The sequence below is a fragment of the Pieris rapae genome, chromosome 12 (genome assembly GCF_905147795.1).
Source record: "Pieris rapae chromosome 12, ilPieRapa1.1, whole genome shotgun sequence".
NCBI lineage: Eukaryota > Metazoa > Arthropoda > Insecta > Lepidoptera > Pieridae > Pieris > Pieris rapae.
Window position 1 is genome coordinate 7,440,790 of NC_059520.1, and position 23,426 is coordinate 7,464,215.

At 34.1% G+C, this 23,426-nt stretch overlaps 2 protein-coding genes across 2 annotated transcripts; one reads left to right on the plus strand and one right to left on the minus strand.

Annotated features, from left to right (window-relative positions):
• The first annotated feature begins 87 nt into the window (after window positions 1-87).
• Window positions 88-22,830, plus strand: LOC111002070 (rab3 GTPase-activating protein catalytic subunit). The gene is made up of 4 exons (XM_022272173.2): window positions 88-1,410; window positions 1,586-1,770; window positions 20,848-21,109; window positions 21,314-22,830. The coding sequence occupies exons 1-4, from the start codon at window positions 160-162 to the stop codon at window positions 22,073-22,075; spliced, it is 2,460 nt and encodes an 819-aa protein (XP_022127865.2). The 5' UTR covers window positions 88-159; the 3' UTR covers window positions 22,076-22,830.
• LOC111002061 (leucine-rich repeat and fibronectin type III domain-containing protein 1-like protein) lies at window positions 2,147-20,394 on the minus strand. The gene is made up of 5 exons (XM_022272163.2): window positions 20,174-20,394; window positions 5,953-6,120; window positions 3,662-5,218; window positions 3,051-3,591; window positions 2,147-2,932 (listed from the first exon to the last, which is right to left on the minus strand). Exons 1-5 carry the CDS (start codon window positions 20,174-20,176, stop codon window positions 2,670-2,672), a joined length of 2,532 nt encoding a protein of 843 aa, XP_022127855.2. The 5' UTR covers window positions 20,177-20,394; the 3' UTR covers window positions 2,147-2,669.
• Window positions 22,831-23,426: the final 596 nt, after the last annotated feature.

Below are 23,426 nucleotides of genomic sequence, written 5' to 3' on the forward strand. Positions count from 1 at the left end.
ATGTTGGCGAAACTGTGGTATGCAGTATACAGTATACTATGAGTATGACTTTAGAAGTAGTACATATTTTAACATATGGCACATCGCTGAATTGTCACTGTCATGAACAGCTGCCTATTTCAGTTTACAAAATACAACTAATATAATTTTAATTTTAAAATGAATGAGGAAATAGATGAATATGATATTTATCACCAAGATTTTACAACTGCATCGGAATGGGAAGTTTTTATAGCTAGACTAGAAGAAATAATGCAGGAGTGGCATTTACCTAGATCGAAACTTGCGAAACAGTTTAGCGACTACACAAAGAAATGGTTAACTAAGACGGAAGAAATTAAACTACATGGCTTAGATTTCACATTGAGTTATCATGCTTTAGAACCTCTAAGAGGCTGTGAAGAGACTGACAATACCGATGATCATAGCATACTGAAAGATATACAAAACGGTTTATGGGGTTCCACAACAAAGTTTATGGATGACACTGATGGAAGTTCGTTTCCTGTTTCTAATTGGTTTGGCCTAAAACGATATCTAATGCTCTGTCCTCGATCGCCTCTTGTAGAAGGAAGTGTTATTAAGTTAGTTATGAGTTCTGTAAATATTGCTTTTTCAAATGTCGACTGTGGTGTGCCCTTTTTCGTTAAAATAAGGGACCATTGGCAGCATACATACTTAGGTATTTACGAAGACACTGATTTTAAAATATTCTTTGACACAATCCACTTGGAACGTATTTCTAATCAATGTTCTCACCTTAGTGGTCTTGTTGGTCTGTTTAAGTCGAAAATCTCTTCTCCTATACCATTGGATGCTGTTGTTATTTCAGTAAAATTTTCATATGAACTAAAATATTCTGATACTTTTGCATGGAGACAAAGATTATTATCAAATGAATTTTTATCCATTGACGGATTCGATGTTAAGAAACTGATAGACATTCCATTTGGCTTGGAAAGTAGTCCTATTCAGAGTGCTCTCCTTAATGCTATATGGCCACAGTTTAGAGAAAGTGCCATAGTTGATTCGTCCACCTTTTCTGATATTGACCCTTTAATGGCTCCAACTTGGACTATAACAATAAAAATTCGCAATAATATTCGAGGTCAGTTATCAGAGACAATAGACAGGGTGATGCAATTACTAGAAAACAACCAGTTGATCATGGATGTGCTAGGTTTGAGTAAAAGCTTAGGAATAGTAAATCCATTGCACAAAATAACTGAAGCCCCTATCACAATATCAAAACTGGTCAAGGCAGCAATGAGACAAAACACTTCAGTTGGAGAGTTTAAAGGTCCTATAGCAGATGATTTATTGATGACTATGTTATATTATGTGTTCCCTGATGCAGTAGCCAATAATTCCTATCCCTATCCTGATCAATTGGAAGTTGAGAACAAACAAGTAAGTTTTTAATCAAAGGTCTAAAATCTTATTCATATTTTTTCTATAGTCTTTCTAAAATTATAGGGATTATCTCACACATATTTTTTGTGTAATTTAATTAAGGAAAAAAATAACTATATTTTAGAAATTAATTTTTTCATAAAAATAATATTTTGTTTTCAATTGGGTCCAGGAAAATGGTGAGACAAGGCTCTGTAGCTATATAAAAGCAAGTCCTGTAGATGGCTTGGTTTGGAGACTATCAGTAACAGCAGCCAGTCTAATATCAGCCGGAGGACTGCCTTATCTTGCCCATTTATGGTATGAGTTTACTCAAGAACTGCAATATAGATGGGAGCATAGAATACTTATTCTAGGGTAAGTATCTAATTCTAAACTGAACTATTTTTTGAATAATTTATTAATAACTTGCGATTTAACTAAGTTGGGCTTCTTTAAAAGTACTTTTTTTATTTCATTGTCGTTCTTAAGGGTTGGTGTAATGTAATGTAGAATGTATCATTCTGTGGAAGATGAGCTAAACTAAACCAACCAAAACTGCTTTTGATGCTTGAGGGGGTTTGTAGTTAAACCAAAGGACCTCACATGGAATTTACACTGTATTCTTCATATGTCATGTTGTTATAACCAGTATTTATTCTGTAGCAGTATGGGTGCTCAATAAGAGCTTTTATGATATTAATGGGATTATTACGTACAAAGTAAAGTTGTAACAAAAAGTCCAAAGTAAATAATTTATTTACATTTATAAACTCAATAATTATTAACAGATTTCTTATATCTAGCACCATTTTGGATCTGCTTCTAGATGTTATAAAAATAACACTATATATACATTTTTAATTATCTTACAATCAATTATTCTATAATTTTTGCATGACAAACAACATATCTACAACAGTCTTTAGTCATGCAGTAAAAATATAAATAACTTTTCTTACACATAAATACTATTTTATTTTTGCAACAATTATATGTATGTAATATTTAATAAGTACTCAATAATATGTACAAGTTGAACCGTCTAAAACTGATACGCCTCTAACAAGTCCCTTTTCTCACTTATTCCGACACTTAAATGCATCCCACGTTAAATCTTCACTTGAGTCCTGATCATGAGCCTCGCAGGTGTGACAGTGAGTGCGTCGGCGTGGGCGAATATGTCCTTCGTGCTTGCATCGGGATTTGCAGGCTCTTCTTGGCGGTGTATAGGTGTCAACCCGCTCTAGATCCCGCAACGCCGGGCTATTCGTTCGCTATAATGGCACGAGGCCACCCCGCGTTGTAGGATTTCTTGCCATATAAATGTCCATGTCATGATCGGTCCAGTTGTCAGACGTATCACAGTATCCTAAGCCGAGAGAACCTACGCTATATCGGCTGGCGGGTCGTGATCGCGATCTAGGTCTCCTTCTAGACCCAGCCGTGCCACTCGTAGCCCCGCCAGCAGCGCCGCTTAATGACAGACGTGATGCTCTTTCTGACGCCGCTCCTAACGACTGGCGAGACTGCCGAAGATCTGTAAACAAGTAGCGGTCATGAAGAAGTACTTTGATGCATTATTAATGAAATAGTCTATACAATTTGTATTTATTTGGAAAGACAAAGCCGGAAACGATAGGAAAATATAGTCTTACCGGTTCTCGATCCTAACATGCTTCCAGGATATCCAGGCGGGCCGTAGCGGGCGGACTGTGAATAACTATGTTGTGACTGACCATCTGCCAGTGACCGCGCCCGTCCTGGACGGCCTTGTAAAGGCTCTGGAACAGCTGGTTCAGTGAAAGAGCGTGCACGCGGAATAGATCGTGCACTATAAGCCGATACTTGGTCCCACTCACGCTGTTTTCCAAACGCCCCAATTGTTGTCAACGAAGATAGTGGACCATTGGGACTTGGTGTACCGGTAAGACCCCCACAGCATGGATTGGTCATTTTCTCTGGTGGCTGAGTGTGTAGGCGATGAATTGTTCTTGATCTTCTACGTGATGCAGCCGCGAAAATAAGAACTGCTACCACGATAGTCCCGCATATAGCAGCACTCGCTGCTATAGTAATTTTGTCCATATTGGTAGCTGCAGCGGACACTGTGCGAACTTCTCTACATTGCGAATATGGTACCGTCTCTGGACTTACGTGTACTTCCTCCAAGGAAATGACGCAAACGACGATACATTCCTGTAAAATAGATAAAATGTATAGTCTCAATTAGATTTTTATGAATTATTTCGGAATAAGTAACAAGTACCTGCGATGGAACATTTTTAATTTTAAATTCCCTTTCGCTCGCTTCTAGAGGTGGTCCTTGCTTAAAACTTTTGTCTCCAAATAATCTATATACAACGCGGAATCCCAAAATATTGGCTACATCAGAATCCCACTGAATAATTACAGAGTTATCCTGCCTGTATGCATTCTTAACGATAACTTCATTTGAATCGTCTATTTTTGTTTTCTGTTGTGAAAAATTCATTATTAATGGTGGTCTTTGATTGGGAGCGTGGCGCCAAGATGGTGCCGCAGTTCTTAATGATGGTATTGATGTTTTAGTAGTGGTTGTGCTTGGTGTTGTAGTTGGTAGGCTAGACGTCTCGTTTTTGATGTAGCTAACAGTAGAAACAGTTGTTGAGCTTATCGGTACAGTACTTGTTGATTGCGTGGTAGTTGACGTGGTTGTTGTTGACGTTGTCGTACGAACTTCTGCAACCTTTTTTGTAGTGGTTGGTTGTGATTCCATGAATGACATCATATCTTGATCGCAAATAAGTTCATTTGGTTCAAAGCTATAAAATCCGCGTTCACGAAAGTGTGGAGGATAGCCGCAAAATTGAGGATTTCTTTCGCGAGATGTAACCTGAAGTTCGCCGTTACGAATCCATTCGATTATCCATCTCAGACGGCAGTCGCAATTTAAAAACCGCCCACCTAAACTAAGACCTCGTAACGTATGATTCAGATGAGATAAAGCCTTTTCTGGGACAGTCGGAAGTGGGTTACCATCTAGAGCCAATAAAGTAATTAACGGATTCATTAAAAATGCATCTGTAGGTAACTTGTTTAATAGATTGAAACCGATATCTAAAACTCGTAACTCTGTCAAAGTTGCTATGGCTTCAGTAGGAAACTCCGGCAATAGATTATTGAGAAGACTAAGGGAGCTTAACGTGTTTTTTATACCAAAAAATGCATCCTTTCTTAAGTTAACTAACAAGTTTCTCTCGAGATTTAATGCCGTTAAAGATTCTAGACCCTCAAAGATCTTAATTCCATCAGGGCCGGGCAATTCTCGGATTCCGTTCTGGGATAGATCAAGGAAAGCTAAATTCTTAAGACCTCGAATACATTCTGGTACTGTTTTTTGTTTAGTGCCTTTTAGATTAAGATTTTTTAGTGAAGTTTCGATTCCAGCTAAAGCGTAGGGTGCTAATGTCACGTTATTGTCTGACAATTTTAATGTAGTTAATTCCTGAAGTGTAAAGAAAGCGTTATCTTGAATGTAGGTTATTCGATTCTTTGATATATCAAGAAGTGAAAGACTCTTCAATATTCCGAAAGCTTTTGTTGGGACCTCTGTAAGTTCGTTATCCTGAAGATTTAGGTTTTTCAAAAATTGACCCTGCCCTCTGAAAGCATTTTCTCCAATTCTCTTAATTTTACAACTAGATATTTGTAAATTGTGTATTGCGAGATTTACAAACAAATCGTCCGATAGTTCGGTAACAGAGGAATTATTAATATAAAGTAGGTCTATAGTGATTTTACGTGCGCTGGAGTTTAAAGCGAATAGTAGAGCTGGAAAATCCACCTGAAATCAATTAAAACAGATTAACCACATTTTAAAAGGTCTAGTTTAAGTAAGAAGTATATATTTTGGAAATATCTCAATTCAATGGTTATAAGCTCACTATCACAATAATACGTATAATACAAGTAATTTTACAATTAAAAGTTTGACGATTATAATATGTTGAGGTATTAGAGCTTTAAACAATTAAAGAGAAAGTTTAGAAATGTATAAAAAAAATCAGTGGCACTACAACTTCTTTACGTATCGCCTCAGATTTTGAATCTGTTTCATGATCAAATTTTAAATCTAATAGGCAAGTAGGTGATTAGCCTCCAGTGCCTGACACACTTCGTCGACTTTTTGGGTCTAAGACATGTCGGTTTCCTCACGATGTTTTCCTTCACCGTTCGAGCAAATGTTAAATGCGCACATAGAAAGAAAATCCATTGGTGCACAGCCGGGGATCGAACCTACGACCTCAGGTATGAGAATCGCACGCTGGAGCCACTAGGCCAACACTGATCTTAGTTAACTTAGATCTTAGAAAAGTAAACGTATTAAAATAAATTTCGTGTTGACAAGTCAAATGTAAGTATCAGGTCCTTCGCGGCTTACGGCGCATTTAAATAAATTGATAAACTATAGTCTTGTAGCCCGTAGAATCATAAGTCAAAATGAGCGGCTATTGAGTCGGTAACAAATCTTGGTCCCTAGATTGGCAGAGCACAGTAATAAATGAGGATAAAATGTACCTGATCACACTGCACCGAGAGTTGTCTCGCTAAGTTGTAAGCGCATACGCAGGTGTCCTGCAAGGCTGGCGTTTCCTTCCACGGGCACTGCCCTTGCCCTCGTGCACCAAGTGTGACGAACAATACCGTCACTGTCCATACTTTAATACGCAGACTAATGCGTCTATCCTGAAAGCAAGGAAAAGAACTATTAGACATTTGATTTTAGTAATTACCTTATTTACTCAATAAAATGTTCTTATGGTTATTTAAGTATTCCCGTTAATTACAGTCAAAGTCTGTTATAACGACAGCGATGTGAGTCATATTTGGTCGTAGAAACCGATAGTCGTAACAGCCGATGACGTTATTAAAGACTTAATACAATAGAATTTAGGCGGGAACTTTGATTTTGATCAATATTAGAGGTATGTTGTTCGATGTCGTAAACGGTTTTGACTGTACTTATTATAAGACAGTTATATAAAGCATGACCAGTCATGTTCTTTGATTTTATTACTCAGTTTAACGTCCAATGGCAAACAGTTTAACCAATTTCTTAATGTCCCTGGAAGAAACTAGCGTTTAAGGTACAGGCTAGGCCTAGTTTAAACGCTAGTGCTCATAGATATATATTTCATCGGTGACAAACCACTTTCTAATCGTATTATCCTTTTTTTTAATTTCCTTTGCTTTCACTTCTGTAACCTAAGGTACTTCTTAATTCAAAACTACGATAGTCTAGCGTAGTAATGCATTGTATGGTGCATATAATGAGCTGCAATCAAGCGATGCAAAGACCGTTGGAGAGAAGTGTATCGTAGGTTAAGCAGCCCGGAAAACTGGCTTTCCCTCACCGTAATGTCGGGTAAATAAATGTACGTGTCGGCTGCTCATCGGACCATACGAACAATTTAATACTATTTTATATAACGCCGTCAATTAAAGACAATTTAACGAAGAATATAAAATATACGTTTCGTTTAACGTTTCTGTTAATTAGTTTGGATTTAACAAATCTGTGGCTTCCGTTTATGTGCCGTAAGAAATCGATAGTGTTAATAAGTTTCATTCAGTGTTGTTGAATTATATTAGTAGGAAAATTCTCAGTTAAAATTAATTTATTAATTTTGAGTAAGACGTAGTTTAAATAAAATCTTTTTTTATTAATACCAGATGTAGGTAACTCTAGCTACAGGCCATTATAACTCAAATCTTTATTGCATTCCTTATGTTAATATTTTACACGTGACCTTGGTAAGGCACAGCAATGTTGTGAGAGGGCATGCTGTCTCATCATATATCTATCATAGTTAATACATTTCTATTCTTATAAGATACTTATGGTTACTTGCTTTAGCATTACATTGAGAAAAGGAAAAAATTCAGAAAACTTAATAATAATACATAATGCAGTGTCGTTTCAATCTTTTCTGAGTCTTTGTCTCAATTTCTTTGATAATTTTTATTTAATTGACATGTAGGTGAGCTTAGATTTTTGGATTTTAACATGGTTCATAATCTGGATAGAAAGAAAATAATGTTGAGAATATCTCATCATAATTTCTAGCGGCTTCTTATGTATATTATTTGGTAGTAATTACCAATTGTTTAACATAATTAATGTGAAAGTTTAATTACTACATTATACATTTCTTTGGCCTCGTAATATAACCGCTTGTGATCGTGACACTAGCCTATTTCGACGAGTTAGCATTTCGCTGTTAACGGTAAACGCAAGTTGTTTAGGTGACCGAATCACTTTCGCGTGGCCTTTGGTTTCAAACCAGTTTGTGTGAAGATTTTCTTCTTAATAGCACATTATACGAGTCTTGGAAACGTTTTAATATAATAATCTGTTAGCGTAAAATCTAATAATGCTACAAATTTCAGATTTTCTATAGAACCATCACCTCGTTACCAATACGTAGCTAGTATGCAATTTTAACGTAGGATTCAGAAATAACACAATACGCTCTTAACATTAAGACACCTATTCTTAGCCTAATTCTTTAAAAAGTATGTGAAGTTGTGTATGTGTATGTGGGGACTCCGTTTCCGCAATTACACTCTTAATAGGTCCGTTGAGTATGTAAAGTTTGCTGGACTATATCGGTTTTCTGTAAAGTATACAGTCCTTTGATTTCCGTAGTAAAGGTGTGTTACTTTAGGACGTTTTAGAAAATGGACGTCAAGGCAAAATACGAAATACCATCCGTATCGTCTCGATGTCCGTCGTTCCACTGAGCGTTTTCTAAGGCAGTTTTTGCCGCGCACCACTAGTATGTAGAACCAACTGCCCACTGAAGTATTTCCGAACCAATTCGACTGAGGGTCCTTTAAGAAAAGAGCGTTCAATAAACAGAGCAATTCTTGAAAGGCCGGCAACGTACTTGCGAGCCTTTTGGAAATGTGAGTATCCATGGGCGGTATCACTTAACATCAGGTGAGCCTCCTGCCCGTTAGCCTCCTATTACTTAAAAAAAATACAACACGATTGTTTTATACGTGTTTTATAAATCGCTCGTTGTTGACATTAAAGGAACGATGTTTGTGACGTGAAATCGATAAGCGGTACTTTCATATCAGCTTAAAATTCAAAACGTTTACATTATGTGAAGTTATTAATTTTACGTACGGTTTATGAGCTAATATAAATGTAATTTATCGCACTTACACTATTAAACCCCAATGCAATGAAAATATACACACATATATATTAAAATAATAAATAAATCTTTAATAAGTATGGACATTATTAATTATTCTGTCCTATTGAAAAGAAATCAGTGGCGCTACAACCCTTAATCTTACATAAGGAGGTATATATATATATATATATATATATGTATATATATAAGGTGATCAGCATTCTTTGCCTGAAATTCCTCATGGTATTCTCTTTCACCGTACGAGTGAGTTAACTTTCAGGGACTCGAGGACTAATTAACTATGACGTATTACTGCACATATGTAATTTCAAAAGTTATTACCGGCTTTTAAAATTAAATAAGATTTTTCTTTTAATTTTTGCAAAGCTTTGAGTCACGTTTTAAGATCTCTTGCGTAATCGGATTATAAGTTTTAATTGGTTCCTTTTATCACGGATTGTAAAGTTCATCTTTCGATATTTTTAGAATATAATTTTCCATTTTCTTATATTTGCCATACTTTTGTGTAGATATATTTTCCAAGAACTATATACAACATTATATAAAATTTGGGAATAACAAATGAACATCATTGAAAAAGTATTAATATTCATTCGTAAATTACATATTTTCATAGAAATATTTTTTTCACTTCACAATGGAAACATACAAATATTTCATTCTCCATATGTTTTACAATTAAGATTAATATAGAAGTTTTGCTATTAACCGACTTCTAAAAAATAAGAGTTTTGCTCCTCTTTCCTGAATGTCCGAGAATGCTCCTGCAGTTTTTAGTCTCGATATCCGTCGACTATCCAGTTATAAATGAAATGTAAAATGTCTGAAACTCGCGCCGCGTTACAGTTTATCACAACATACGATATTAAAGTAGTTCGAATTCACGCCGAGAGATGGTGCTGGCTGTACAATAAATCGCAGTAGCGTTGTATTTATCGTATTTGATAAAGCTTGAATATCATTTGATTCGGGTTATCCTTTCCCAGGACCAAACGGGGGATGATGATCGGTTTATTCACGCGTCTGCGTGACGTCCGTCACCGATTGTTACGCTTAGACGGGCTAAAAACCTTCTGACCCCAAATTTTTAACCATTTTAAAATCGGGAATGAGTAATGAGTATGCAATTCTATATTGTTTATGTTTATTGTTAACTGCTTTGAGTAAATTTTACTTTTAGTAATAAAAGCCTTTTACTTTTCAATTATTACTAATTGTAATTAGTGAATACTCAATACATTTAAGTTTATGAATATTATTAATTTTTTAATTTACGATTTATTACATTACTACTACTAAGTGTAGTAATGTAATAACTACTACACTTAGTAGTAGTACAATACGATATCTCCTAAGTACTAGGACTTAGGAGATATCGTATTGTTATTATTATCATACATACATTATACATATATTGAGTTTCTAATTTCTATCAATTATCAATTATAAAGTATAAACCTTCATAGCTGGTCAAAGACTCAAGACAAAACACGAAAAATATCCAGCTCCTATAGTATAGGACTGAAATTTTCACACTCTTTAAAATTTAAATATAAAGCTCAAGTCAATATATAAAATAAGTTCATTTACAAATTTCAACGTTCAAAAATCAAATGTTCATATGAATGGGAACTTTAAACTGTAGCTGTAGTTTACGTTGATGACAACGTGACTCGAATAGATTTTATCGTATCGCTAAACAATACGTTTTGCTTTGTATTTTCTTTGTCGATCTTGATTAGAGCCACAATACGACTTTCAACAAAGGATTTCGTGTTTATACTTTATATAGATTAGTACGCGAAAATATCCATACATTGTGTGCATATCTATGAACTATATTAGTAGTATATATTTTTTTTACTTGGGGAAATGCATTGTGTATACCCACTAAAACCCCAAGGTGCCACCAACAATCGCCATAAGAATGCGGTAACTGTTCTATAAAAAAAAAAAATTCACATGAGAATAAAACACGTGATAATCATGCGGAAGTTAAAACCTAATAGTGCGGAAGTTATCCCAATATAATGCAGGGTTCAAAGAATGATCCAAAGTCATACTATAGAGATTACAAGATTACGGTAGTGAGGCGTGAGGAATTTAAGAAATATCTGTGATTTGTTCTGGATTGTCAGCGGTAGCGATTTCTAACCGTGAATTTATCCCGTTAGGGGGCGCTGACGCGTAATATGACAAGATCTATTTGATTTTTACATCTTTTTTGTATTGCTGAATACGTATACATCCAATATTAAAATTATTCGAATAATAAAATTTATAAACTCTCAACACCGATCTTGAAGGCTGTGTTTCCCTTTATGATAGAGAAGATCTTGTTTCGGTAAAGGAATGCATTGTGACGAAAATGCATGTGTTGTGCAAGTTTGGTTCGTGTCTGATTCAGTGCATACATGAGCATTATAAGAGAGACTTTTTGGAAATACATTCGCTAAGAGGATAAATAGTGCCCTTCTAAAGCTGGTATGGATATATGTACATTGTACGTGTATGTATGTTAAGTTTCTCTTAGATTGATCTAGATGGTTGAGGAGACAAATGGTTTTACAGCGAATAAGTCGATATAATAAAATACTCTTTGGTGTATTTTACAGTCGGTTTCGGACGAAGCCACGATTATATGTTTTCTATGGCGATATCAATATTAATTACCAACATTAAAACTTATATAAAAAATAATCTTATATTTAAATTAATTATACTTAAAAGATCTTGTGTAATATAGAAAGTGAAATGTGCTTATCTATTTCAATGTTTCTAATGCAAATGATAACTTTCTTTTCTTAAGAAAATTAAATTACTTAAAACAAATCTCTCACATTTATCTTTATTAACGGAAAGTTAAAAAAGGTAATTTGATATTTAAGAGTTGGTTTAGGTTTGAAGCAAGTATGTTTGTCCTTAAATACCTCGGGAATGCAAAAATCGCGGAGATCTCTTAGATAAGGAACTGTTTGAGCCCCATAAAAATTTGTTACTCTTTTATTGTTTAAGTTAAGTTCGATAAGTTATCCATGGTAGGTCGAATCGGTGTATGTGGATAGACCTTTGTATGAAAATAACAGTTCAACTATGCCAATATCCTATCTTAGGATTTTAACTTACACCAGTTATTAAAATAATTAAAAAGCTATTTGATATGTTTTAAACATAGACATTTATATTGTAATATTATTCGTATGGTTTTATTTACTTTATTTGGTTTATATTGATTATCAAATATGAGTGTAAAGAGCAAAGATATTGCATTCTATCCGTCGCCCCCAAAATGGATTGTCTTCGTGGGGTTTGGTTATCGATGCAAATAGGAGATCGATCGAATGTCAAGGTCTAATTAATCCACAATCTCAGATTGAAAATAATCTGAGATTGTGGATTAATTATAGGGTTCGGGCGTTAAACACTAACGTCGGCTAAGTATGAAAGACATGGTATTTCAGTTGTTGTACTACGCAATTTAAAGTTTGTACAGTTTCTTTCAGGATATTGAAAGAATCGGATTTGGCCAGCTAATTAATTAATTAATCGTTAACCTAGAGTAGCGGGTTTGTCGGGAAAAAAAGATGTGGTATAATTATTTGCAATTAAAGCAAATCCAATTGGGATCCGGATAAACATAATTATCTCCGGATAAGCATTAATTTAATATTCAAAATATTAATTACGACAAATTTTGTAATGTTTTTTGTAAACTATAATTGTTATAAACAGGTATTTCCGGTGGTCAAATATTTCGTTATACGCGGATTAGAAATAGTAGTTAAGTTGATTATCAGTAATTATTAGAATGTCTGGATTTTAGAAAACGACTCTTTTGCGTAGTCGTAATTCGAAATACATTTGACAGTCCCTTAACAAGTGTTAACGATTGGTCATCATTATCTATGGTTATACAGCCTCTTGTGGGGCCTTAGTCCGCTCAAGTAAATTTCGCAATAGCAATTTATTGCGTCCAACTTCAAACCCCTTTCGTTTCGAGGTAGAATAAGAATGATGATGAAGAAAGTTGAAGAATTAATAACATTGTCAAATTCCTTTGCATTCAACGATTTTAAAATTAAGTTAGTTAAATGATTTAGTTAAACTTTTTACAGGGAGGTACAATTTGTTAATGATTAACGGTAATTTGAACAGTATTTATTGTTGGCAATCCTTTTACTAATCAACCGTTAATCGACAGGTCTGATCGTGATTTTATTTATTAATTCCTGCTGCATTACATTACAAAATATCCCGTTATTGCCTACATTGATTTGCAATAGCCGACTCAGCAAGCCTTGAAACTAAGGTGTCTAATGGTGACATGTAGTAAATCTCGACTCCAAATTTAGGTTTTCTTATTCCGGTCTAGTCTAGGACTTGAATGTGTCCAAATAAATCTGTAAACTTTTTAAATATGGAAGGATGGATATTCGAACGGAAAACTTAAACAATATATAATAATTACTGTTACAAACTATTTTTAAGATAGAAATAGAAAATTAATAAAACAGCGTTAAGACAAAATGATGCGGACCGCTTTAAAGCCAAGGACAAAACAGGGACGATACATGTAATATGACAGATTACAGTGACAATATGACAATCTGTATAGACAATCACAGACTATGTATGTTAAGTGGTTGCGTTCAGTTTAACAATTACTAAAAAGAAATAATACATTAATAGTCGGATCTCTAGGCGAGCAAGCTAATGCCTTGCCAAAATTTCGTTCAAATTACGGCAAGAGTATGCTGACGTTTGCAAGAGCGTTGTCAATTACGCATTTAAGACACGTTTGGCGTCCTTTTTGACTGACAATAAATTATACATTCATGGGTTAAATTACTTCTATTTATATTTATTGTTGTTTCTTTGTATAATTTTTCTTTTCTTTGGGTCGTGTTACTGTGAGTCGATGGAAAGAGTTTTATTATAAACAACCATATTGTTTTGGGCGAATCTTTAGGAAAAATTCTTATTATTTGTAACAGAACGTTTGTTGCTTAACAGGTGAACAGTTTCCCGGTGAGAGTGACTGACTCATACTAAATACGGCTTTGATGTGGTGGCTAATGCGCCATTAGTATTTAACGATAGTGATCGAGGGATGTAACTGTATTTTACTATGTTGAGTAGATAACATACAAAAATTTACTGGTTTCGGTGCTATATTTCTATCAGATTACCAGGTGATAAAAATGAAGATTACTGTACAAATTTGTGTTGGCTGAATCCAAACACAAATTAACAGTTTTCGGAAAAAGTGAGTGTTCTCTTTCCAACTTTTACTTAAAATATTTATTTATTACAGAAATATATAGAGACTATACCAAGAGGTTATGCTTATGCAAATGCAATAATTGGCACATTATAGAATACAAGTTATGACTATGCAAATAATGTGGGAGTTTGTGTGACTAAGGTTAAAGTTTAAGTTTGTTTCTAGGTTATGTAAGTAGGTTGTTCGAATACACTTTTTATTTTCCGGTTTCATCCAGTTTCATATTAGTTAGGGATTTTAATTTTAATTGGTATCTTTAGTTAGAAAAAAATATTCGGTATCGACGTACGAAATAAGGGATTTAATTGAGGCGTGAGAATTCTATTCGGCCTATGTGTATATGTAATGCAATGCAAGAGCAGTGTTGGCCTTGTGGCTTCAGCGTGCGACTCTCATACCTGAGGGCGTAGGTTCGATCCCTGGCTGTGCACCAATGGACTGTCTATGTGCGCATTTAACATTTGCTCGAACGTTAAAGGAAATCATCGTGAGGAAACCGACATGTCCTAGACCCAAAAAGTAGACGACGTCTGTCAGGCACTGGAGGCTGATCACCTACTTGCCTATTAAATCTAATATAATGAATCTGTTAAATCTAATAGAATGAATCTGTTTCATGATCATTTTTAAATCTAAAAATGATCATAACACAGATTCAAAATCTTAGGCCAACACCTAAACAGGTTGCAGCGCCACAGATTTTTTTAAATATGTAATCGGTATTACGAAAATTCGATCTATTTGCAGCATGGTAAGGGAATCCATGGTAAAGTCCTCCTTGCTTAAAGTCTTGTAATGGAACATTCAAAGTCTTAAGAAAATAGTAATTTGTGAATGTTCAATACGAATTACCGAAAATACTCGGGAAATGTGATTGTAAAGTGTATATTGAATCTTACAAGAAATAGCGCGCATTCTGTTTGTAAAAGCGATGCGTGTAAAAAGTGTGATATGCGCTGAAGCGTTAATGATGGAGTAGCAAATGCTCGCATCTCCCCACTATTATATATTAACCATAAAATATGTTATAACCTATAAATGACGGTATAAGAAAATGCTATTTAAATGCTTTAGAGAATTTATTTAAACTAATAGTGAAGTAATTATAAACATAGTTGGGAACTGTTCTAGAACTTTAGACAGTTTGTATTTATCTGTAATGGGCCGTTCAAGTATTAAGTAAGAAAATTGACTGCAGTTTATCCCTCCTTCATTCCACTTGTTAGCAGAAGTAGTACATAAACGTATATTTTTTTGTAGGAATGCTCGAAAGTACATTTCCAAGAATATAAAAGTGGGTAAAAAGTAAATAATTACTGTTTACGTAATCGTCCAATAACAAAGTCAAGATAAAATACCTCCCCCCCTTCACAGTACTTACGTACCATAAAAATATGATACAGAAATACAAAAAATACAGCATAGAAATCTATCTATCATATCAAATAACATAAATACAAGCTAAACACAGTATTAAAACCTAATCTAAACTCAAACCTTATTAAGATCATTATAAACAAGATTACGATAAAGATATATATCATATTAATTTTGTCTGTTCTTTCTGAATGAATACCCTAACTAGCGACTAGTCAGCATTTATTTTATGTACCTATGACTTTTTTGTGTTAATTCTCTGGAGAAACGAAAATTTATATTAAAACTTAGGTTATAATCAAGAGCCGACACTAAGCCATTTCCATATATGACAGACACACACAGGGTACACTTAGCATATACAGTCTGACATATAGATGATATATAAAGTCGGAGTGTCTTGCTCTAAGTAAGTATAAAGAAAATTTCCCAGCCTTTACACTCGGGCACTGCTCATCTGACCTCGATAGCGAAGAGTGCGTGACACATTGTACTTACATTTGATTACCTACAATATTTGTCTTTTTGTAATAAAAACCGTTAGACACTTATACACTAATACTTCTTAAAAAATGGTTCACATCGAAGCAGTAATAATAATTAAGGGATATCATTTAAATTCAAAGGAGCTGTTCAATAATGAATATTCTAAATTTAAAACTCTCGTTAAACTTATATTAATCAATAAAGCTTTTTATAAATTTTACTTTGAGTTAAATTGATTTGCTGCAGGTTAAATGATTTGTATGACTCAAAACATGGCGATTAAAAGGTGTGGGGGAAAGTTTCTTGCCCTGACTTGCGAATTGGTAGCAAATTTAGAAGACCAATTCTTAATAGGCCGGCAACGTACTTAACGCCGTCTCTGGCATTGAGACTATATTTGTTAAAAATAAGAGTATGCGCAACAAATAATCAGGAATAGAAACATTTTTTGGATTTTTTAATTCTCTTTTGAGAAGGAATGCGTAAACTTTAAGTAACCTACTGACATACCACATATGGAATAACTCGTGACTCAAGGTGAAAAGGTGTGCCGAATCTATTCTTTGAGAATTTCACTATTATCTGCTTAAAAGGAGTTTTAAACAGATAATATTTATGATGTTAGGACTATAAAAAAAATACTAGATTGCTTTGCCTGTATTATCAAGACATTTATATATTTTCAGTGTAAAATTCGTGTAAAGAATCTTACTTCATAGCTACTTCAACATATAAATAAAATACAAATTTTGTATTACTACACACCCGTAAAAACGTTATTTTTATGAAATTTCGAAACATTAAATTATAGAAAATTAGATCTTTTAAAAACTTGCGGATTTATATAGTTATGTAATTTACGATTTCTATAGAGCATTTGCGTGACAGATGACTCAAAAGGACTCTTAATTGGAATGTCCCAGTAGGCAGAAAAAAGAGAGGATCCCCATCTCGAAGGGAAGATAGAATGAAAGGGATAGCGGGGAATGTTTGGGAAATAGTGGCGAGAATGACAGACAAGTGTAAGAATGCCTTCACTACTTCGGAGGCCGTGTAGGTATTAATGTCACGTCAATGACATCTACTTAATGTAATCCTGATTATGTAGTGCTCGAAAAAAAATTTATAATACGATTAATATTATATAATCAATTATGAATAAAAATTATTTATGTGAGGCAAGTAGGTACAATATTTCCGTAACACACGTAACCAGGCTTGGACCTGTCTAGCTATTGTATGTAAATCGATTTCTAATCGACGATGCAAATGACTAAAATGATGTCACATTTCACTTCTCATGAGAGGCGCATCAGTAGAAAATAACTTTCTTTCATGCACATGTCATACGATTTTCGAAAACATAACTTTCAAGTGATTTGTCGAGTTCCGTATCATCGTGGGGAAACCGGCGTGTCTCAAAAAGACTGAGCGTGAATCAGGCACAGATGATCACCTACGTCATACAGACATCTGAGGCCTAGACTTAATAGGTGTTGAATTTAATTCGGTTAGCTGTGATTGAAAACGTTTATGTAAGCATCGAGTGTAAGATATATCATTCTATTATAATATGATGGCGATATTTTGAGTCCACACTTTGTGCTAAGTATGACTTCCGTATGTCAAATCCAAGTCTTAACTAACTTGAATTGATTGTAATTTATTTCAATGGTTTAAACAAACTAGCCACATGTGTATATGAATAAAAAAATATTTGCGCTAAATTACTAAATTTACAAATGTAGTCAAGTGTTTAAGAAATAAGTTTTTAATTAGTAATGTATTCCTAATACATACCTATAATATTTCTTAAATGAACAATTCAAACAAATGTAAAACGCATCAAAGTTTAGCGTCTATCAGTGTTTATGAATTATGTCTTTAATTAGCTTTAATATTTAAAATTATATATATTTATTGATTGGGAGACACATTGGTCCCTTACAAACGCTACAAATTTTTGTCATCTTAATTAACAAACGAATCGTAATTTTATTAAACGTAAGAAGTTGTAATGACACCTTATTAAAAGCTAAGTTAGCCCTTAAATGCATCAAGGCGAATTGGTCCGGTTGAACCATTAATCTTACAGTGGGTGTGATCTGAGGAAGATAAATGAAGTCCATATTTTCTTAGTCTCAAATTAGTATCTTGGATATCTATAGATTTAGACGCCGTTATAAAATACTTGCACGCGCATTACCTGTAAATTTTTACCCTAAGCTATAAAATAATTATAAAAAACAAATCAGAGTCAGAGCCCTACAACCTTCTTTAGTTCTGGACCTCAGATTTCTAAATCTGTTTCATGATCATATTTTAAATCTAATAGGCAAGTAGGTGATCAGCCTCCTGTGCTTGAAACACAAGAACGGCATTTTCGGTCGTTCGAGCGAGTGTTAAATGCGCATATAGAAAGAAAGTCCATTGGTGCACAGCCGGTGATCGAACCTACGACCTCTGGGATGAGAGTCTCATGCTGAAGCAACCATCACTGCTCATATTGCTATAAAATAATAATACGAATATATATACGGTTTAAGATATTCTTTTCTCATTACGAACATTACACTTACATGAGAAAATAAACAAATACAATAAAACATTACGCCTATTAATAAAAAGTACAACATTCGAAACAATTAGTTCGTCAATTCTTATTTATTTATTCACACTTCGTTGCAAAGAAACACAAATATAATACATAAAAATTACAAGGGATGCAACGGCGGCCTTATCGCTAACAAGCGATCGCTTCCAGGCAACCCTAGTGAGAAAAGAATAAAAGAAAAATGATGAATGTAAGAAGTGTATAACCAGAAGTTATATCAAAAAAATATTTATACATAGAACCTTAATCTGGAGAAAAACAAAAAATATAATGAACATTTAATTTGTAGATATGTGTTCTATTAGTATATCATCAAATTCAGATGAGTCCCGTTTCTTTAATTGTAAAGTAGGTAAGTTTTATTAAATATTGAAATATATATCTAATTAGTTAGGTAATCAGGACATTGGTACTTGTTTAAAACTCAATTAACTACAATTAACGGTGAATTTATATAATATTTTTATTCACGTATCCGTATCAACTCGTCAATGTATCTAATGAAGAAATAGTGGTTTCGTTAAACGTCGCGTGCGCATATCGTAATGAACGGAAATCGTCTTTACACGATTGTTTCTATAGATGTTTGTATTTGACAAAGAGAAAATGTTTTAAGAAATTTTGTATGGCGGTATAAAGCATTTTGAATGTGTTAAAGTGACATGGCAATATGTCATAATAGACCATTTTGTTACCACGGTTACAAAATCGGATATGATATATTAAAAAATATAAAAATTACTAGCAGACTCGGCCAAGCGGTTTTTTAAAATCGGTTAAGTAGTTTAGGAGTCCATCGCGGACAAACATCGTGACAGGAGATTTAAATATATTAAGTATTCAAGAAGGTAGAGTCATATCGTCAGGAATCTGTAGGTTGCCACATAGTGTGTGCTCTAAGCCACCAGGTATTTGACAGTGACCTACAAAATATTTTTTTATGCTACCCTCATTTAAAAACAAAAGAAAACGGTGAACCAATTTAGAGAGATTAGCTTGAATATGTGTTATACGCCTATTCGTAGTTAACAGTTAGATGAAGCATTGTCTTTTATAGGGAAGTGAAATTTGCAAAAACTACACTTGACAATGAGAATAGGTTATGGGCTTTTTGCTTTAATATTCAGATGTCAAAATACAAGAGGTGATTGATAGATTCTATTCCACCTAAGAGAAATTTTCTTCCTATATTTCTTTAGAAAATAGTTCATTAAAAATATCCGTTACTCTAAAGTTGACAGCAGGACACGTATGTCAAATTTAAAACGTTTGTAAATAGATTTTGTGTCTTAGAAATATATTGTTGATCACATAATAAAAAGCTATCAATATATAATATATTTAATAACATATTTCTAAGTTATATTAATTCACCTAATGGTAAATTAATATCATTTGTTTTATTAATGAATTATTTATTTATTTCATTATACTATTTAATTCTCAGTCAAAAGATCCTGAAATACAGGAGCCTGGGATACATATTTCTTATGTAACTTATTTTTGACAATAAATAAAATTATTATGCACAATTAGGTACCTAAGTTATTTAACTTTGGCGTATAGTTTGTAAAAGTTTAATTTTTAACATATTTATTTGGCTTCCGGTTTTACCACTAAACAATTTAAATCTTTGCGTGCCGAATGTCATTAAAGATTTAAACTGTGCTGTTAGTATACTGTAACCGAAATATTTTTGATTAATATATAAAAAGCGTTATTAAAAAAATCTTTTATTATTGAAATTAAATTAAATTATACTAATTAATTAATTTAAAATCATCTCCCAGTAATAATTAAAAAAGTTACCATTTTATCGAACTCCAGAAAATTGTCACTAAATAATCACTGTGTTCACACACTACTGTATTTCTACTTATCACCGTTTTGTAATTATTTGCACATTGTATCACTAAACGAGTTCGATAGCGGTACTATGTATTCGCTAGCTCCATGACGTGCACGCCGTGTCTGTTTGCGCGTTACTCTGCGCACGCACAGCTTTCCCCACCAAAGATCTGACCCGATACCTCGTCCACCTCCGGTAAACAAACGGTTCACCGACCGATTAGAAGCTAGGGATCTCAAAGAAACTCTTCTAACGTATCTCCCCGGAATGCCAGTGAATTAGTAATTCACTTCAATAACGGTTTGAGACGCGTTGGCGCGTATCTAGGTCGCGCCATAACAAGAGAATTTTAAATCAACGACGTGCATATAAGATGCATCCAAGGTTTACGTTGAACTTTCAGTTGCAATAAATTCCATTTTATAATTACACAATTTGCATACGAAAGAGAAATTTCCATAAAGCTGCGGTGTATTTTTAACGAAATCTTTTGAGGTCATATATTTATTTCTTCAAATTGCCTCCGCAGTGAAAGTTATAATGATGTTGGTTTTACGTGAATGCTAGCGTGCTTGTTAATAATTGGAATGTGTCTAGTAAATTCATGCTATATAATAAATGTTGTTTGTTACAGATTGACTGATGGTGCTCCGAATGCCAGAACGTGTCTTTTACATCAGAAATTGCAGCTGTTAAATTGTTGTATTAAACGAGCGCTTGAGAATTCCAATAATGGTTTAGGAAATTCCTCGGAAGAGGAGTTTTTTGATTGTACAGACGACGAAGATAATGACGAACAAGAAAATGAACCCTGGAATAAACCTGTGGGGAGGTTAAGTCGTCTTGAAGATGCGACTTTGAAAAATGGAGCGCCTCTATACATTCCGCGTACACAGGTAAGCATATCAGCTGTTGTTTAATTGCAGGTTATTAAAGTAATTTTATAAATAAATCCGTGTCATACATTTCACGGTCACTTAATATCAACACTTACACATTTCTGGTAAAAGAGAAAGTTAATGAAAACTTTCGAAAGTATACTAAAAAACAAATAAATTAAATAAAGAGTCTTCATATTTAAAAAAGAGTTTACATTCCAGGATCCTGCCCCAAAAACCGAAGATCAGTTAGAGGAGGACGCGGAGCTAATGGTGCGTTTGGGTGATGACGCAAGAGCTTCAGAACTACGAGCGAGAATGATGAGTGCGTCGCTGTTATCCGATATGGAAGCCTTTAAAGCAGCAAATCCGGGTTCAGAACTCTGTGATTTCGTCCGATGGTACTCGCCAAGGGACTGGAAGCCAGATGACGGAGGTAGTTTGGGCGATCGTATGTTATTACCTGGTAATCCATGGCAAGAGGCATGGAGCGTTGCACGGCCAGTGTCTGCGGCGAGACAACGAAGACTATTTGACGAGAGCAGGGAAGCTGAGCAAGTTCTACACTACCTTCGTTCAAGGACAGTAGAAGCGGTAGTAGAATTGTTGCTACCGGGTATTCTAAGAGCGGGTGCAGCTAAGGCCCAAGCCGAGGGTGCTGTGAGGACGAACTCCGGCGTGGGCGGTCTGGACACGCGTAGGACATTCGAAATGGCCGCTCGTGATCTCTTCGAGGCCGAGTTAGAAGTGTGTAAATCGAAGTGTGTGCGTAAAGTGTTGGGGAATAGTGCCGAAGGGGAACCACTAGATGTCGCGGGTAGGACGAGGATTTTAAATGCGATGGGAGGTTTGCTTCCAGCTCCCTCAAGGAAGGAGTTTACGTTGCGTGTGAAAGACTCTGTGGGGCCGCAGGTTATGCGAGCCGCTCTCTCTAATGAGATGACAATTATTGGGGCATTTACTGAGCGAATTGTTTGTCTATAACTTCGAAAAAAAATAAAAAAATTGTGTCAATTTCTATTAATATCTCGAGTGCTTCAGGTGTCCTAGGTCATTTTAAGGTGTGGTTAGGGGTCCTTAGGGTGCTTACACAAACAACGTTTTTGTTCCAATATATTTATGCTATGAACACTGGACTGCCTAATCAATTTGTTAATTTTTTATTACGAATATTACAATTTTCATAGATTTAACAGTGTTTATGTTCTTCGTTATTAGGTTAGATTTTATTCGATTTTAGCAGTATTTTATTGCTATTTAAATACTTTCTTAGGACGCTAGGTAAATGTATAGATTTTTTATCGGAAATTCTAAACTAGAGTTGTTATTTACAATGTTTGAAAGACTTAAGAAGGAATTGTATTATAAATTAAGATCAGCTCGTTCTTTATTTGCAGAGAGGGTACTAACTTATCAAAATCATCTCTTGTAATATTTAATCGGTCAAAAGTAAAACTAAAATAATGTATGAATTTAAATGTGTCCAACATTTTAATATTGTTTCCGTGGTCCTTCGGGCCGTTCAAGTATTACGTAAACAGATTTATAGTAATTTATCCCCTCCCCCATACCTCTTGTCGGTAAGCAAAGCTCTCAAAAATAATAGTACATAAACGTAATTACTTGTAAGAATTTTCAAAATGCATTTTGTTTTCAAGCGTAGACAATAGGATATAGGTGGATATAGGTGTAAAAAAGTAAATTACTTTTTTAAAGAAAACACTTTTTAACGGATTGAAGCTATGTATTATTGTAAACTTATAATTATACAAATTATAAGTTTACAATAATATTATACAAATAAATACTTATAAGTTTATAATAATACATAACTTCAATCCGTTAAAAAAGTGTTTTCTTTAAATGTGTAAAAGTTATGTTAATAAAAGGCAATACTAAGTAAATAAGACAATCAAAGACACCCCCCCCCCCCCCCTTTTAGTGCTTACGTAAGACTTAGACGGCCCCCTTGCTATGATTTTACCCGGAAAAAAGTATCTGTAGTTCATTTAAAGCCGCACTTCAATTAGTAAAATATAAAATTGAATTTGTAATTATTTACTATCTATTGTGTTCATTTTAAATAAACTCAAGAATAGATGCTAAAGTAAATTTGTTTCCTTAATATTGACCACTTGTTTTGATGAATTTAAGGTTTTATTTATTACTTGCTAAAACATTCAACTATTTGTTCGTCTAAAGTTTTTAATATAGTTAAAAAATAAGGACACTAAAATTAATATAATTTTAAAAATATATCATTTTAAATCAGATATCTGTAGATGAACGTGGCTTAAATGCTGTTAATATGTATTATAATAAAAGTTGTAAATTG

Bases quoted from the DNA above. Each gene is read 5' to 3' on its own strand.
- LOC111002070 (XM_022272173.2), top strand. From the start codon at position 160: ATGAATGAGGAAATAGATGAATATGATATTTATCACCAAGATTTTACA. The intron at 1,771-20,847 runs GTAAGTATCTAA...TGTTTGTTACAG, and splicing joins CATAGAATACTTATTCTAGG to ATTGACTGATGGTGCTCCGA. The intron at 21,110-21,313 runs GTAAGCATATCA...TTTACATTCCAG, and splicing joins TATACATTCCGCGTACACAG to GATCCTGCCCCAAAAACCGA.
- LOC111002061 (XM_022272163.2), bottom strand. The intron at 3,592-3,661 runs GTACTTGTTACT...TCTATTTTACAG, and splicing joins TTAAAAATGTTCCATCGCAG to GAATGTATCGTCGTTTGCGT. The intron at 2,933-3,050 runs GTAAGACTATAT...ACTTGTTTACAG, and splicing joins CATGTTAGGATCGAGAACCG to ATCTTCGGCAGTCTCGCCAG.